A 17,648-nucleotide genomic window follows, 5' to 3' on the forward strand; every position below is an offset into this window, starting at 1 on the left:
AAGTATTATTTCATAATTTTATAATTTTACAACAGGAGGTTGAGATTTTAAGTTCAATTTTAGTACAATCTAATTTAATTTTAATTTTAGATGGATTTCTATTTTTAGAAAAGAAATTTCTAAATATTAACTTAGTAATGGAAGCAATGATAAATATACTCTATACCAGAGATCATTTAAAAAAAAGTCCCTTTGTTTGATCGTATAGATAACAAATTTGTATCCATGTAGCTTTTTTTATGTTTTTTTTTGTCTTAAATGTACTAATTTTAATATTGAGCACTTAATTCCAAACATGAAAACATTGAATCACGAAAAAACAAACAATTTCTGTCCATTTCTGTTTGTGCTTTTAAGTGTTACAAACATAATCGTTTGTGCTAAGTATGTTTTAATCAACAGATTTTTATCATAAACATATTTGTAAATTGTTATAGTTTATTGGATAGGCCATAAATTATAATCAAAGCAAGTATTATAACAGTTCTTTGACGTCCATTAATGTTAGGTGTCGCGTTTTTTCATTTTGAAGCATTGTCTGGCTCCTGGGTGTTTGTTTAAGTGGACTATTTAGTTTTTAAATTGTATTATTTTTTGTCTCGATTTTTTCATTTTATTTTATAGAATCGTGTATTTTTAAAAGGGCTAAAGAGCTTTTGTAAAATAATTTTTGGAAGGCTGTGTTTTTATTTTATTACTTTTTTATTGAACAATTTTAAACATTCCATTTAAACACGATCTTTGTGACAGACATTTAGGATATTCTCTATTGAAATCGGCCAAGATGGTTGTTGTTAAAAGCGAGTGCAATACTGTCTCTTTTTTTTTATATATATATTACCCAAAGTCACAGTGCAACAGAGTAATTTTTTTTTTTAACCAATGGAACCAAAATCGGCCCAAATTACATTAAACTTTACTCAATGTGCCAACTTAGAAATATTTGAATTGAGGAATTAAAAAAATATATATATGGAAATTGCTCTATTTGTTAAACAGAATTACTCGACAGAGTATCGCTGAGTCTGTTATGCTTGTGATACACTTAAATAAGAGAAAGGCCACAAAAACAAATCTTCTTCCATTAATACAAATGGTATATTTACATTTATAAGAAAACACGTGGCCAATGCTTTTTTGGTGTCTTTCTATGTGTATTGCTTAATTTTAGATGTATGGTTTTTTTGTTCGGTTTTTGTCACTCATCTTAATGTTTAACAATTTTTGTAACAAATCTCATTAATTTTTCAACTTATAAAAATAATTGTATATTTTTTTACAAATGCTTAAAAAATAAATGTTGTTTGTTTTAAATTATATAGTATATGTTTTTTTAGATGTAATATTTGAATTGTTGACCTGTGTACTTATTTAAATTACTTTTCTTCTCTTTATTGCCCTGTGATCTGTCATTTGAAAATGAAAAGTTACTTTTAATAATTGCATTTAATTTTTTTACTCTAACGCTAAATGATGTTTTGTAAAGGTTAAAAAAAAGTGTAAATGTGTTAATAAACGAGTCGTGTGAGGTGAAAATTATGAATATATGTATATATTATTCTGACGATACAAAATGAAAAATAAAGTCTGAGGGAGTGAGATGTCAATATTTGTGAAAAGTGGTTGTAAAAAGTTTACAAAAAGCATGTATATATCAAAAGAATTTATATTGATGTATGTAGTACTTGATCAATAATTTAATAGAAACGTTGATATTATAATAGATTTTTTTTATTAATTACCTAATTACCTTACATTTCTAACAGACAATCAGAGCATTTATGTTTACTTTAATTATTTTTTTGAAATAATTTTACGAATAAAATGATTATCGGAAATTTGGTTCCATCTGATAACTTTTTAGATTTTTTTTTTAAATCTGCCAGAAGAATAACAGCTTGTTACCAAATTTAAGATTGTTCATAAGAGGTTGTAAAATATTATTGATTATTTTATCCGACAGTTTCAGTAGTGATTACTTGCGTAGAAAGTCGATTAATTAATTAATCAAATAAAACGCAAAAAGCGATTCGTCACTTGTATTTGAATTCATGACATTTGTTGCCTTTTCATCTGCGCCCTCGGAGAGATGGTCGCCAGGCAGAACAGAGATACCAACAAGGCAAGAATCGACGTCCACAGTTTCTCCGGCACCGTGATCAACCCGTACCATTTCCCGGATGGTGTCAGAGTGATCTGAAACACGGGAAAAAATATCGGTAAAATAATTCATAATTCAAACTGGTAAAACCGGGCTTGAATTACCGTGCTATCGATTAGATCCGGAAGGCCGAAGAGGATGAAGCTCTCGATGCTGAACCAGAACCCATGGACACATACGTTCAGCAGCATAAAAAAAATCAAGAACTGAAAAAAAAATTAATTATAGACAAATTTTTATATAATAACTCTTCAGCGTTTTTACACAACAGTGTAAAAATAAACAAGAAAGAAAAATTTAATTGATTAAAAACTGGATTGGAACTGACATTAAATGTCTTATCCAAAAATCTTACTTGCGAACAAAATATGGTCAAAAAGATCTCAAACATAATTCACTTTTTTTATTATATATTGAAAATTCTGAACTTGACCTTATTCCTGATTTTATTCTAATAGACCAAGGCAGATTAGTCTCACCTATTACTATTTGTTTTTTGGACTTTCATCCCGAAGGGTTACTAATGCAATAGCACAGGCTATATCGACCCCTGGGGTGCTGATGATTTTAAACAAAATCTCATTTGTAAGTACATTGGGTTCGAACACAGGCTGCAGAGATTCGCTGTGTCAACACCTCACCTGTTGTGGCCACTGACTCCCAAATTATAAATAAATGTGTAAAACATTTTTAGTCAAATATGCATGTGTTTTGGCCCAAAATGTTGATAAAACATTTTATTCATTTTCTCTTGCAAATTTTTAAAATATTGCAATTTTTATGAGGGAATGTTAGAAATCAATTAACTATCTTCTATACAACTGGTTATCAGTGTTGAATATTTCATATTAAAAAGTCACCAAGTAGGTGTAATCTACTGATTTTACTAAAACTTTTGACTGGTTTCTGAGGCAATTTATTAAAATGGTGTAGTAACTGTTTAAAGGAAGGAACCCAAATAATTGTAATAATAACACATTCCCAATCGATTGATGTTACTTCTGGTCTTCCACAAGGTGGGAACTTTTCTCCACTATTGTTCGACATATTTTCAATGATATATCACAATGTTTTACAAAATATTTAATAACTTGCCAATGACCTAAAACTGTATTAGTGAGATCTATTCTGGATTTTAATGCAATAATTTGGTCACAACACTACCTAGGTTCTAACCAAAGAATTGAAAAAGTTCAAAATAAATTTCTTAATTATTCAGAAATCGTGAGATGCAGTCTGGTGTGATGTAGGTTTCAGAAAAAACATTTTCTTTATCGTGCCAACTTTTCAATCATTTAATCATTTTGATTCAATAATCATCGACTGACGGACACTAATCATCACACATAAATTTCTTAAATATCTTGCATTTAAATCTGGCATTCCTCTAGAAAATAAATCATACTTTCAATTAAAAACTATTTTAAATATAATTAAAAATAGATAAAATAGAAGAACTATCTGTGATGTAAATTTTATATTTAATCTATTACACTACTGCGTACTGTCCTAAATTATTGGAAGAGATAAAAATTAATGTCCCAAGTAGAAAAAAAGGTATGTGTCCAACCTGCAAAAATTACTACACCTTCTTTGCACAAATAAATAAGGCTTATAGAAAACTAAACAAATTACACATTATTTGGTAATAACTGATTATATTCAATAATATAAAAAAAACTATGCTCAACTGTTAATGTACTATGCATTAAAATTAATAAAATAATTGTAATGTAATAACGTATTATGCATTAAAATAAACCCAAATAAATATTGGGTGTGAAAATGTTTAAGGCTGTTGATAAATTCACTAGTTTCGTGGTTCCTTGACCAATTGATATCTTACAATTAATTAAAGTTTTCAGTTGAGATAAAAAAGTCAATGGCACGAGCAGGATTGGAACCCACGATCTTCGGCTTGATACGCCGCTGCTCTACCACTTGAGCTATCGTGACCTCGATCCACTCGGACACCAACCACCCATCTCAACCACAGTGAATTTAATAAGTTTAAAATGAAGTATACTTCACTAAAGCTCTCCGTGGCCATTTCATTTGTCGCGAGAATCAAATTGATTACACGACATTTGAAAAATGGCAAAAAGGAGGGAAAATTCAAAAGGTGTGGTTGAGATGGGAAGTTGGTGTCCGAGTGGATCGAAGTCACGATAGCTCAAGTGGTAGAGCAGCGGTGTATCAAGCCGAAGGTCGCGGGTTCGAATCCCGCTTGTGCCATTGACTTTTTATCTCAACTGAAAACCTTAATTAGCTGTTGATAAAGTTAATAATAAAAATAAACTTTTTTCCATGTGTGTCAGAAAATACCATTTCAGTTGAGATAAAAAATGAAAACGTAAAAGTTCTTAAAAGAGAACATTGTATTGAACATTTAAATTTTGACTGTAATTGAAAAAAGTCTATTATTTTATTTATTATAATTTAATCAATTGTTTTTACTTGGAATTAGCATTATTTAAAATTAGTGGAATAAAAATTAGTCAGATGAAAATTAAACAATTAGTTACAAAAGATAAGTATTCTTGGGTCTGGCATAATGAAAACACTCAATTTATTTAAAGACTTACAGTGTTTTATGTTCATACTATGTTATTAAAATGATTCAATAATTTTCAGATAAATTATTATTTTATTTTCTGATAATTGGTGTATGTTGCATAATAATTTTGAACTTTTGTTAAAATTTTGAGTCGTATTTTTTTCTATTTCTCTTGTACCAAATTTTTCGGTATGCCGTAACGAAGAAAGCGGGTATCTGCCGAACTTCCTTCCAGGATGTCACATTCTTCTTCAGTTCTAATCATTCGTCAGTGTTAGATTTATCACGGATACTCTGGATCAAGGTACGGTCTTGAAGAAAAAAGCAAATTCAGTCGTCACTGCCGAGCTTTCGACCTATTTTAAGGTCATCATCAGGGCAAAACAATACTGTTACCGTCCTTGGGAATGTTGGGACTGAGTCGGTCTTCAAGAAAATTTAAATATGTCAATCTGTAGACATATTTAACATTGCTTTATTTTTTTCTTCAAGACCATACATTGATCTAAAGTGGTCGTTAATTATTTATCTACACGATTTTGGTCAAAATACTTGTGCCTGAATTATGAATTTAATTAAGCTCGAACGTGAGGTAGTGAATGTATTTAGTAGCTTGTGTACTGCTTAATTTGTTATGGAACTAATATTTAAAGATAAGTACTAATTATTTCTACTTGATAAAATATTATAAACGATTTGTATGTATGTATTGTTGATTGATTTATAATTTTTTATTTAAAGTATGGTTGAAACTCCGTTTCGTCGTGACACTAATTTTTCCATATAAATTGAAAATATCGTTTTATCTATTTTATTGCTAGTCGAAATTTTATTCTTTCAAAATTCAAATGTTTTATTTTTAGAACGAGCGCGTGTTGTGCCACAATTTGACTCTCCTAAGTCGCGCTTTTGGTTGAAAGTTATGATATGATGATCATCAACAGATATTAGTACCAGACACTGAATTTGTTTCGTTTTTCCTCGTACAAGATTATGAAAAAATAATACTATTTTTGTACAATTGTAAAGTAGTGGATGTATTAGATTGGCAGTGAAAGTGAACGTAATGTGTTAGAATGTGGATTATTTTTTTTACAGAACTGGGCGTCCATGACTCAAATATAAATTGATGTCCGAATCTCAAGACGCCGAAGGATCAAAGCCAGTTTGTAAAATTCTGCCAAACCTATCCCAACGGGGTACTTAATTAATATAAACTGATTTGATTGAATTTTCCTTGGTGTTAACACGATTAATACACACAAAAAAAGACAAACGTACAGGAAACATTTCAACATCATACTTGGGCAATAGGTAGATGACCTGAGTACGTACCCTAATGATGAACTGATTCTGTGGGTCTAATCCTTGTAAGAAGTCAACCGGCAGGATGTCGTGCTTTTTAACAAAGGCGCCGCAGCCGATCAGGAAGATTGAAGTCGGCAAATGGCATAAGACGTTGATGAACCAGGAATCGGAGTATGTGACCTCGTAGAAGTGGATGAGCATCGTCGCCGCCTCGGCCAAAGCCACAGAAGACCGACGCAACATCGCCCACTACAAACAAGCTCTACTAAATTTAATAAAACAAGGCTAACAAACGCGAAGACAACATTCGAAGAACAGCTGTTTTTTAATTTCCTTGTTTGATGAGAACTCTAGGACAATAAATTTATTTACTACATAAATACACGTTTATCCTGGACGCCAAAAGATCTTACAAACATTTCTTATATTGTTAAGATTTTTTAAAATAGTATAATTCTATGAGAGAATAATAATTGTATAAATATATTATCTTGTACAAGTCATATGCCAGTGGGTCCGTTTCCTCTCGCTGGTTTGACGATCAATCTTTCGGCTAGACTCTCGCAAACATGGGGTCAAATATTTTCAAATATTGCATAGGATCGTTAAGTGATCGAAGAAAATTACCTTTATAAAACAAGCACAAACCAAATACCAGACGAGGTTTCGGTGATGATGATTGTCAGGAATATAAGCAGGGTGAGGCAGAGGTTGATTGAAAAATTCGATGAAACTATTTTCAAAAAATCCTCATTTCTCCCCCACAATTCCTTTAGATTTAATGTACGAAAATCAAGAGAAATGTTGAGATTTTTTCTTTGCCTGGGATATAAGCAGGGCGAAGCAGAAATTGATTAAACATTTCGGTGAAAAGATTAAAAAAAAGGTCATTTCTTCACAACACTTAAATTCATCCAGCTTTGATGAAGGTAAGCTTAGATAAATTGTGAGATTTCTCCTTGAAATTTAAGGGTTACGAAAATTGAATTCCTTTAGGTTTGTTGTAAGTAAACCTAGATAAATTGTGAGATTTCTCCTTGGTCTGGGTTATAAGCAGGGTGAGGCAAAAATTGATTTAAAATGTCAATGAAAAGAATTTCGAAATGGTCATTTCCCCACAACACTTAAATTTATCCAGGTTCGATGTATTTAAACCTAGATAAATTGTGAGATTTCTCCTTGAAATCTAAGGGATACGAAAATCTAATTCTTTTAGGTGTAATGTAAGTAAACCTAGATAAATTGTGAGATTTTTCCTTGAAATCTAAGGTTTACGAAAATCTAATTCTTTTAGGTTTAATGTAAGTAAACCTAGATAAATTGTGAGATTTCTCCTTGGTCTGGGTTATAAGCAGGGTGAAGCAAAAATTGGTTTAAAACTTCCATGAAAAGAATTTCAAAAATGGTCATTTCCCCACAGTTCCTTTAGGTTTGATGTACGAAAATCAAGAGAAATGTTGAGATTTTTTCTTTGCCTGGGATATAAGCAGGGCGAAGCAGAAGTTGATTAAACACTTCGGTGAAAACATAAAAAAAGGTCGTTTCTCCACAACACTTAAATTCATCCAGCTTTGATGTAGGTAAGCTTAGATAAATTGTGAGATTTCTCCTTGGTCTGGTTATAAGCAGGGTGAGGCAAAAATTGGTTTAAAACTTCGAAGAAAAGAATTTCAATAATGGTCATATATCCACAACACTAATTCCTTTAGGTTTGATGTTCGACAATCAAGAGAAAGGAGAATCAGTAGAAATTTTGAGATTTTTTCTTGGCCTGGGATATAAGCAGGGTGAAGCAGAAATTCATTAAACACTTCGATGAAAAGATTAAAAAAATAGTAATTCCTTCACAACACTTAAATTTATCCAGGTTCGATGTATTTAAACCTAGATAAATTGTGAGATTTCTCCTTGAAATCTAAGGGTTACGAAAATTTAATTTCTTTAGGTTTTATGTACGAAAATTAAGATAAATATTCAGATTTTTTCTTGGCCTGGGTTATAAGCAGGGTGGGGCATAAATTGGCTGAAAAGGCTGAAAACTTCGACAAAAACGTTTTAAAAAAAGTGTCATTTCTCCCGAACCCTTAATTCTTCCATGTTTGAATTTAATTCCTTTAGGTTTGATATAAGTAAACCTAGATAAATAGTGAGATTTCTCCTTGGTCTGGGTTGTAAACAGGTGAGGCATAAATTGGTTGAAAACTTCGATGAAAAGTTTTTAAAAAATTGTCATTTCTCCACAACATTTATATTTTTCCAAGTTTTCTTGGTCTCGAAAGCAGGGTAAACCATAAATCGATTGAACACTTCGGTAAAAAAATTTAAAAATCTGTAGCATGGTAGTTTTCGATTTTTTTATTTTCGCCATCATCTGTCAGAGTTTCTAACGTGTTTCCACTGTCCATAAAAAGTGATAGAAAATGATCACAAACGACCAATTACAATCAAACAATTATTTGAAAAGTATGATTGATTGTGTCATCCGAACAAAAAGAGAAAACTATCATATACAAAATCATGATGGATTAGAGACGGATTATCTTTGGGTATTCGCCTACTCTCCCTCGACGCTTCTTTGAAAAGTCAGAATGTAACAAATCTATGTTAAAATATTTGTATGGAAGATAATTTTATGACCGGCAGGATCGTTAAGCATTAGGAAAAAGTTTACATTTGAAATAAAACAAAACGACTAATGGTTGAAAAAGGCGTTAACTTTAGTCTCCAGTAAATCAACAAAATCTGATGACTGTTAGGGATTTACAACCAGTACTCTCCCTGCTTACAAAAATTTACAAAAAAAACCTTCTATACGTCTTCATTAAATTAAAATAAATGTAAACAAAAATAATATCTACATGGCTATTAACACATGTGTATATTTTACAACGATACAATTAGATATTCGATAATTATTGAAAATATCCATTTTTTTTATTAGACGTCCAAATGTAAGTCAGGATCAGTAAAATAAGTTCCAACAAAACGGTTGTTAAAATCCAATTTGTCTGTTAACATTTTTAAAATTAGGGCAAAATAGTCTGAGCGTATTCAGGTTTCTTCTGGACGCCGTGCAGACAACATAACTATTCCTCAGGTTGCATAACTTTCTTTGGTCATTTGTGTCAAGAACGGATTCGGTCCACCACAAGGTCTTTTTATAATAGTTACCCGCCGATAAAAAAAAAAACAACCAAAAATCTCAGCATCCGAGTTAATAAAGCATTGTGAGTTAGGTTTCTTTGCGCAATTTCCTTTGTATTCGTCTCATACGGCTTCTTTCATAATTAAAATAAATCCAAAGCTGACTATTTCAAAGCGGGGTTTTAAATTAAAAAGATATACATTTAGATTTTGTGGTATTTAAAATGAAAATCATATAAATTTTAAATGCTTTGATTATCTTCAAACCTCTTTTTCTTAGTTATTCATTTCTGGGCAAAAGCCAGTCTTACACAAAATATTCTTATGTATTAACATAAATCACGGTGGCCTCTTGAATGTAAAATTTGTTTAAAAATCCATTAGATTTCGTGGTCCGATTGACCAATTTTTTTTTTTTTTTTTTTTTTTTGGTGAAAGATTGTGAAATTACGTATATACAAGTGTCAACTTATTACGGTTCCCTCAGACTTCTCGCATTTGTCTTCTTATCTATCTTATGCCTCAATTAGACAACTGTTGCCTTCCGATTCACCTAATTCACCTAATAGGGGATTCGTTATCTTGCTTGTTGTTACCCTCCCACACGTGATAAATTAAAATACATAGATATAATATTTACACATTTTCATAATTCACATTCATACTAATTTGCTAACCTATACTACAACTAAATTGGAGGTCGGAAGATTATCGTGATTTTGCGGCCCCCTGTCTTTCACACTAATAAATACATTCAAACTGTTTTACAAGTTCCACTCACACACTAACCTAACCTAATCTAAATTGTTTGACGGGCCTGTGGAGTACTCGATATTCCTCGACAGCCACGTCCTTTCACGCATCACCTCTCACGCTAATAAATACATTCATTCTGGACAAGCCACTACACTTCGGAAGTATAGTACCAACGAAATGACCCGTCCCTCACATCATACTACAAATAGATAACATATCTATACTAATTTGATGGGCCTGTGGGTACTTGATATTCCGTCACAGCCACAGATTAATCTTTATGTAAGGAATTGGTTGAAATGAAAAAGTTAGTGTCCGAGCGGGATTCGAACCCACGACTTATATAAAATACTAAAGTTCTAGTACTTCAAAAGTAGTAGTCACTTCTAGTAGTCAAAAGTAATAATATGGTATTACACTAGAATATGATCAATCATCCCCTATCGAATAACTAATTCTGATCCATCCCGTATATAATACACTCAAAGAAACAAGAAAAAAAAAAGACCAAAATAGTTTATTTTCTGTAATAACTACGTATAAAAATTCCAGAGCTGCCACGTGAGTTAATTGGTTTTTTATGTTGTTTTCTTTGATGAAACTATATATTTGACTAAAAAATTTGTTATCAACTTTTTTTTCTTAAAAGCATGATTTTGATGTTATCCAAGCAGATGCTTTGATAGCTTGGTAGCTCCTCTCAGGAATGATGATGGGACTTGGATCGTTTCCGACAAAGAAAAGTCCAAAACTTGCGAAACATCTCTCCGAGGCATTCAAACTTCATAACTTAATGGATGTTGAACACGATAAATTTATATCAGTTTCACTTGTGACACCTATACCTCTAGATCTGCCGCCTAAACCAATAACTCCAAAACAACTATCACAAGAAATACGACAGCTTCTTAAAAAAAAAAAAATCACCTGGTCAGGATATGATAACAGCTGAAGTTCTTCAAGAACTTCCCAAAAAAAGCAGTCGTCTTTCTGACTTCTTTATTTAACGCAATTTTGAGTCCAGCCTGATCGGCCAAAAATTTCATTTTTGGCGATTTTTCGAAGTTAGGAGGTGAAGGGGTACACAGAATTCACCATTTCTGACATTTTTATCGATTTTGTGTACACTTTCTAAAATTGTTAAGTAAGCCGTTCGGATTTTTCGTACATTATTTCAATCAGTAGGGGGTACCCATCAGAAAACAGTAACATTCGATTTGGGTGAAAAGCAGTAAATTAGCCAAAATTCGAACGTTTCAATCGGACTGGGGTTGGTCTAATGTGACGGAGAATTCGATCACCAACAAACGAGGTTTGTAACCGGAGAATTTTTTGATAGGGTGTTCAAGCTGTGAATTTTCGATAAAAATGTCTGAAATGGTGAATTTTGTGTACCACTTCACCTCCTAACTTCGAAAAATCGCGAAAAATGAAATTTTCGGCCGATCAGGCTTGTTTTAATCTCATTCGACGCAGAAATTAATCCTCTACTGATGTTGTTTCGAGCTGTTTTACGGTCAGGCTAACGGTTTACTAACAATTTCACGAATAAGGTCAAAAACGTGGTTTTTCATGGTTTTTTGCCTGTAGCTCGAAACTGAAGGGTTTGCAGACACAGGTTCATAGGATCTTTTTTACTCAGCGTTCAATTTCCTATAAGATCTGGAAGTGTGCCTGAATCGATTGGGCCACCCTGTATAATACGTGTACAGTTGTAGATACAAATAAATGAAGTTAAAAAAAAATCTATCTAAATGACTTTTTGTGTTCGTGATTAAAATTTTTTAATTAAAATTCTATTCTTTTTGATCTAGTTTATTTTGGTTTATATTAGAGTATGTTGTAATTAATAAAACAATAAAAATACTTATAGTTTGCAATAAATTATAAAATACAAATGTCCGGTCTTTTTCTCTTAGAGTATATATTAAATTTTTCTAACACCTGGTGATTGGTGCTTAAACGAAACCAATAAGTGAATCGGTAGGTGTTTCTCTCCTGATTTCATTTGGCCTATAAAATGGAAATCTGCCTAGAAAGAGAACGGGAAACGGCCACTCCCTCATTTCCCGACTCGACTGGAAGCGAGGATCCCTTAAGTAAACCACTTTGGCAGACTTCCTGCCGTTCCCATGGAGACGGCTTCTCCCTTTAAACATTTCTCTAACTCAGTTTTCTCCTGCGATTCGGTTTGGAATTGGTACAATTCAGGTCCTAGCAATACAAAATTAGGTTTAAAATCCGTGAAAACTCACTTTTCTCGCATTTTCCGCCTTTCGCATTTTATGAATGGGACAAAAATGTGATTATTCCGTGCTCTTAAGCTTGCATTAGGCCTTTACAGGTAAAATGACCAAATTTGCGATCACATAAAACAGAATTTTTATTTATTTACTTTTATTTATTATTGAAGCTACTTTCAACATCCAAGAACACCTTGAGCTCATCGAAGACTGGTCCAAAAAGTGGAGGACAAGACTGAATGAAAGAAAATATACTCAGTGTATAATAAATTTCTAAATATTTTATCAGCTTCTACTTAATTATATACATAATCAATTAATTCGAAATGAAAAATTTGTGTCATAGGCGGGATTCGAACCCAAGCTGCTCTAACACTTGAGCTACCGTGACTTCGATCACCCAGGCCACAGACTTCTCATTTCGACTCCCCGATTTAATTCCAATTGTAAGAAAAGTCGTGGGTTCGAATTCCGTCTGTGACACAAATTTTTCATTTTGAAAAAATTGTGTTTAATTAATTGAGTAATCAGTGTATGTTCACATTGAGAATGTGCCCTACACTGTATATCAACAACAAAGAGATTCCGACTTCCACTCAAGTCAAATACCTAGAAAGCAGACTGGCAAGGATCAAAAGTAACAAGTTAACAGAAGACTCCTAGACAAGACCCGCTATGTCGCCTTAATCGACGGTGGCCTCTAGACCTCCTTGCACCTTAATCCCTCACACTGAGTCCCAGCATTGGTTGGCTTCTCATAGCATGTGTTCTCTTCTCAGGGGCAATGCTGGCATTAGTGTTAGTGCTGTGAGAAGTCAAATACCTAGACAGCAGACTGACATGGAATCCTCACACTAGGATCAAAAGTAACAAGTTAACAGAAGACTCCTAGACCCGCGATGTCGCTTTAGTCGACGATGGCCTCTAGACCTCCTTGCACCTTAATGCCTTACACTGAGTGCCAGCATTGGTTGGCTTCTCATGGCATGTGTTCTCTTCTCAGGGGCAATGCTGGCATTAGTGTTAGTGCTGTGAGAAGTCAAATACCTAGAACTACACCTAAAGAGAAGACTGACATGGAATCCTCACACAAGGCTCAAAAGACAAAAAAGTTAACAGAAGATTCCTAGCACGAAAATCCATCTTGACCGTCAAGACGCAACTAATGTTATAAGACTTCATTGCAACCGCTTTGGACTTTCGGAGAGGAACTGTGGGGTTCTGCCAAGCCATCCAACATCCAGCGCATCCGATCCTTCCAATCAAAAATACTCAGACAAATCGTCCTTACTACGTCACTAACCTCGCTATTCACAACGACCTCAACATTCCTTTCGTCAACGAACTGCTCCGTTCCCGATTCCACAAGTTTCACATCAACCTTTCGATCTACCCTAGCCCTCTCTACACATTCCCATCCCGAGAGTCAGCTACGTCGCCTTAATCGACGATTGCCTCTAGACCTCCTTGCACCTTAATCCCTCACATTGGGTACCAGCTTCTCATAGCATGTGTTCTCTTCTCAGGGGCAATACTGTTACCTCCTGCTTCAGAATTTAAATTTTTAAATGAGTGTAACAACCAAAAGTTAAAGGGAAAAAACGCTATGCGGTAAACGAGGTTTAAACTAAATAGCTCTTAACCTTCTCATACCTATGTACAAAGTCCAAAACCTAGTCTCCAATTTGTCCAACTAACTGATTACAGCTTAGTTCACACCGTTCAAGAAATACTTCGTTTTGTATGGTGTTCGACGTAATCCATGTCTTTGTTAATGTGCAATTCTAGAATGCGGATAACCATCCGTAAACATATTTGGAGTAATATGTAGCGAGATGATGCCAAATCCCATGAGGGAAATATACAAGAGCATTGGTTGTAGAGAAGTTTGTTTAGTCCCTGCTCAGTAAAGGGAAACAAGACACGAATTGCAGCTTTGACTTTATTCACTCTATCCCTAAGTTAGTTTACTGTTAAGTATTACCCCAAAGTACTTAACAGTACGAGACCAAAGTAGTCAGACCTCCGAAGTCGTCTTGTCGATACAACAACGTCCTGCGATTAGAAAAAGAGGATAGCGTCTGTTTATGTCGGATTTATTTTAATCCCAATTTATTATTACAGAACCTGCCATTACATGTCATGGCCTTTGTAAGTCTGTATTGCATCTAGTCTCCTAGGCGAAGTGTAATGTAAGATCTTGTATTAAAAAATAAAAAATGAAGAACAAGTCCTATTATGGATCCCTGTGGAACACCAGTAGGTGCTTCACAACTTTGAGGCAGGGTTAACCTGAGAGATTCGAAATTTCTTATTATATAAATATGAGTGAATGTTTTTAATGGGTAATGGGGGAAGCTGAAGTGTATCAGCCTACTTATCATGTCAAACCGTGTCAAACGCCTTCTGGATGTCCATCAAAACCAAGCCAGTATACTTACGTTGATTAAACGCCCCAGTTTCATCAACAACTCTAGCTAATTGGGCGGTGGTGGAGAGTACTGACCTGAACCCAAACTGCTCATTTTGGACGGTCCAGTATATATCCAAATGACAGTTGATCCTAGCAAACGGTATTCTTTCAAAAACTTTACTTAGCTTTTTTTGGCAGTCTTCAGAATCAGAATGACTTTCCAAGTTGACATTGGGGAAGTAACCTAGTGTGAGACCTTTGCTAAAGAGATTAGTTAAGTCTATGGCTTCTCTTGGTAAATTTTTTAGCAGAATGTTTTGGATATTGTATAAGCCTGGTGATTTCTTATTTTTTCTTGTGTTGATAATTTCTTTAAGAGTAGTGAAGCAATAGTCCGAAGAGTGATAACGGCAGTTTCTGAGGAAGAGGCTTACCTTTCGATCTATTTTCTTTTGCTGGCAGGGGAAACCCAAAAAATCATTTTGTTTATGAAGTTGGTCACGAAGTCAAATTTGTGTTATCAGGCTTGCAAATTGAACTACGTCTTGGAACCGCGACAACGATTTTATCTTTGGTTGGAGGAAAAATTTTTAATGAGGTTTCCCGCAGGTCGTTGGATTTTCAGCCTCTGGGTATTAAAATAAACAGAGTGCCCGGGATAATCGTCGGTTACAGGTCAGGATGAGTGTCTGTCTGTCCGATTGAGTGGAGTGGTACGAGGACAATAGCGATGGGGAGGCGATTCTTCCATTTATCTCCATGACAACCTCGTCGATCCACGCTCTCCGGCCCGAAGCAATAGATTTCTAAAATAACGACATCCTTGTCGGATTAATGATCAAATCCCTTCAGCTCTAAGAGGATTTTGTCATAAATCTTCGAACTCTTTTTCATTACCCGTCTCAAATCTTGCTGCTTTTACATCCTGTCATTAGGAAAAATTTACTGAATTTACATTAGGATTTCCATTAACAATTTTGCGGACAAATTTTCATTAAATTTGGGGCCTCTTTCACAAAATCGCGTTTGGGGGAAGATCCCTCAATACCGCTATTGAGAAAATTCTGTCAGATTTCATAATCAGCGAGTTCGGTACTAACTTGACCCGATTAAGCAGTGAGAAGTTGGGTAAAATTGAATTTGATAAATTTTGACTTAAATCTGAGAGTTTGTCTTTCTTTCAAATTCGACGTTATTCTTGTTTTTTATATAGAACCAATAATAAGGCTAACCCCAGGAACAAGCTGGATTTCGTAAGGGATATTCAACGATTGACCACATTCAAGTAGTTAGCCAGGTGATAGAGAGGTCTGTAGAACATCAAAATGTGATGTACATGGCGTTCGTTGAATATGAAAAGGCTTTCGACACAGTTTCGCACGAATTTCTTTTTTCTGCCTTAAAAAACTAAGATGTCCACAAAAAGCATATAAGCATTCTAGCCGAATTGTATCAAAACGCGAAAGCAAGAATAAAAATGGATATAATAGGAGAATACTTCCGAATAAAAAGTGGAGTCATACAGGGAGACCTCCTCTCACCAACCCTATTTAATTGTGTCATAGAATAAATTTTTCGTTCGTTAAAGTGGGAGAACACGGCAAAAATAGGAATAGTTATAGATGGAAAAAGTACACTTGAGATTTGCTGATGATGTAGTCATATTCGCTGAGACAGCTGCCAGACTGGAAAATATGCTAAACGAGCTAAAGCTGGACTAAAAATAAGCGATAGCAAGACAGAACTACTGACGAACGGGAAAAGAGAATGTATAAAGCTATCGAATAGAGAAGTGAATTACGTAGAAGAAACAGTATACTTAGGACAATTAATGCGCTTCAAAGAAAAAATGACAAAAGAAACCCAAAGAAGAATCTCACTATCGTGGAAAAAGTATTGGAGCCTGAAATAAATATTAAAAAACGACAAAATTACACCTTAAAAAAAGGAAGAATAGACTAGAGACTTGCATTATGCCAACCCTAACGTATGATGCTCAAACCTGGCCTCTAACGAAACATACTATGGATAGGATGTCTGTCACTCAAAGAACAATGGAACGAATCATGTTAAATATAAAAAGGAAGGACCGATGGAGAAACGATGATATTAGAAAGAAAACTAATGCAAAAGACGTAACTGCAAAAATTATACTAATGAAGTGGAATTGGGCAGGTCACGTGATTCGTTCTCCAGATGGTAAATGGACCAAAAAGGCATCCAATTGGACACCACTAGGATCACCCTCTGCTGGGTCCCAGGACACATGGGAGTAGAAGGCAACGAGAAAGCGGACATCCTTGCAAGGAAAATGGCTGCTACATCGCTGATAGGACCTGAACCCTTCTGTGGCATAGGAATCCACACTATTAACGAATATCTCAGACGGAAGGACAAAAAGAAAATGAAGGAACTTTGGAATTCACTCATTGGACATAGACAATTCAAGAATCTTCTAACCAATTTTGGTAGGAAAGAAATCTATTGAAAATAACGAAGCTTAAAGTTTCAAGCACGATGAAACTAAAAATTGGATTTACAGTGAATGGGATCAAACACTGGTTACAAAAAATATTTCGATGAATTTTCCTCCTGAAAATATATTAAGCGGAAAAATGAAAACAAAATATAATTCCCTAGTTTCGTGGTCCACTTAGCCAATTAATATCTTACAATTAATTAAGGTTTTCAGTTGAGATAAAAAAGTCATTGGCACGAGCGGGATTCGAACCCACGATCTTCGGCTTGATACGCCGCTGCTCTACCACTTGAGCTATCGTGACCTCGATCCACTCGGACACCAACCTCCCATCTCAACCACACTTTTTGAATTTTCCCTCCTTCTTGCCATTTTTCCAAAAAGTGCCATTGACTTTTTTATCTCAACTGAAAACCTTAATTGGTCAAGCGGACCACGAAACTGGTGGATTTAATAAGTTTAAAATGAAGTATACTTCACTAAAGCTCTCCGTGGCCATTTCATTTGTCGCCGAGAATCCAATCCGATTACCCGACATTTGAAAAATGGCAAAAAGTAGGGAAAATTCAAAAGGTGTGGTTGAGATG

At 34.3% G+C, this 17,648-nt stretch overlaps 1 protein-coding gene across 1 annotated transcript; it reads right to left on the bottom strand.

The window, feature by feature from the left end:
- Positions 1-2,024: 2,024 nt before the first annotated feature.
- LOC106673151 lies at positions 2,025-6,390 on the bottom strand. The gene is made up of 3 exons (XM_014405160.2): positions 6,054-6,390; positions 2,266-2,367; positions 2,025-2,196 (listed from the first exon to the last, which is right to left on the bottom strand). The coding sequence occupies exons 1-3, from the start codon at positions 6,267-6,269 to the stop codon at positions 2,050-2,052; spliced, it is 465 nt and encodes a 154-aa protein (XP_014260646.1). The 5' UTR covers positions 6,270-6,390; the 3' UTR covers positions 2,025-2,049.
- Between the last annotated feature and the right edge of the window lie 11,258 nt (positions 6,391-17,648).

This window comes from Cimex lectularius, unplaced genomic scaffold, assembly GCF_000648675.2.
Source record: "Cimex lectularius strain Harlan isolate CLEC.00 unplaced genomic scaffold, Clec_2.1 scaffold276, whole genome shotgun sequence".
Taxonomy (NCBI): Eukaryota; Metazoa; Arthropoda; class Insecta; order Hemiptera; family Cimicidae; genus Cimex; species Cimex lectularius.

What these genes read in the sequence shown, in the direction of transcription:
- LOC106673151 (XM_014405160.2), bottom strand. Translation starts at nt 6,269, where the DNA reads ATGTTGCGTCGGTCTTCTGTGGCTTTGGCCGAGGCGGCGACGATGCTC. An exon ending in AGAATCAGTTCATCATTAGG is followed by an intron (nt 2,368 to 6,053) that starts GTACGTACTCAG and finishes TTTTTTTTTCAG; the next exon opens with TTCTTGATTTTTTTTATGCT. An exon ending in CGGATCTAATCGATAGCACG is followed by an intron (nt 2,197 to 2,265) that starts GTAATTCAAGCC and finishes CCCGTGTTTCAG; the next exon opens with ATCACTCTGACACCATCCGG.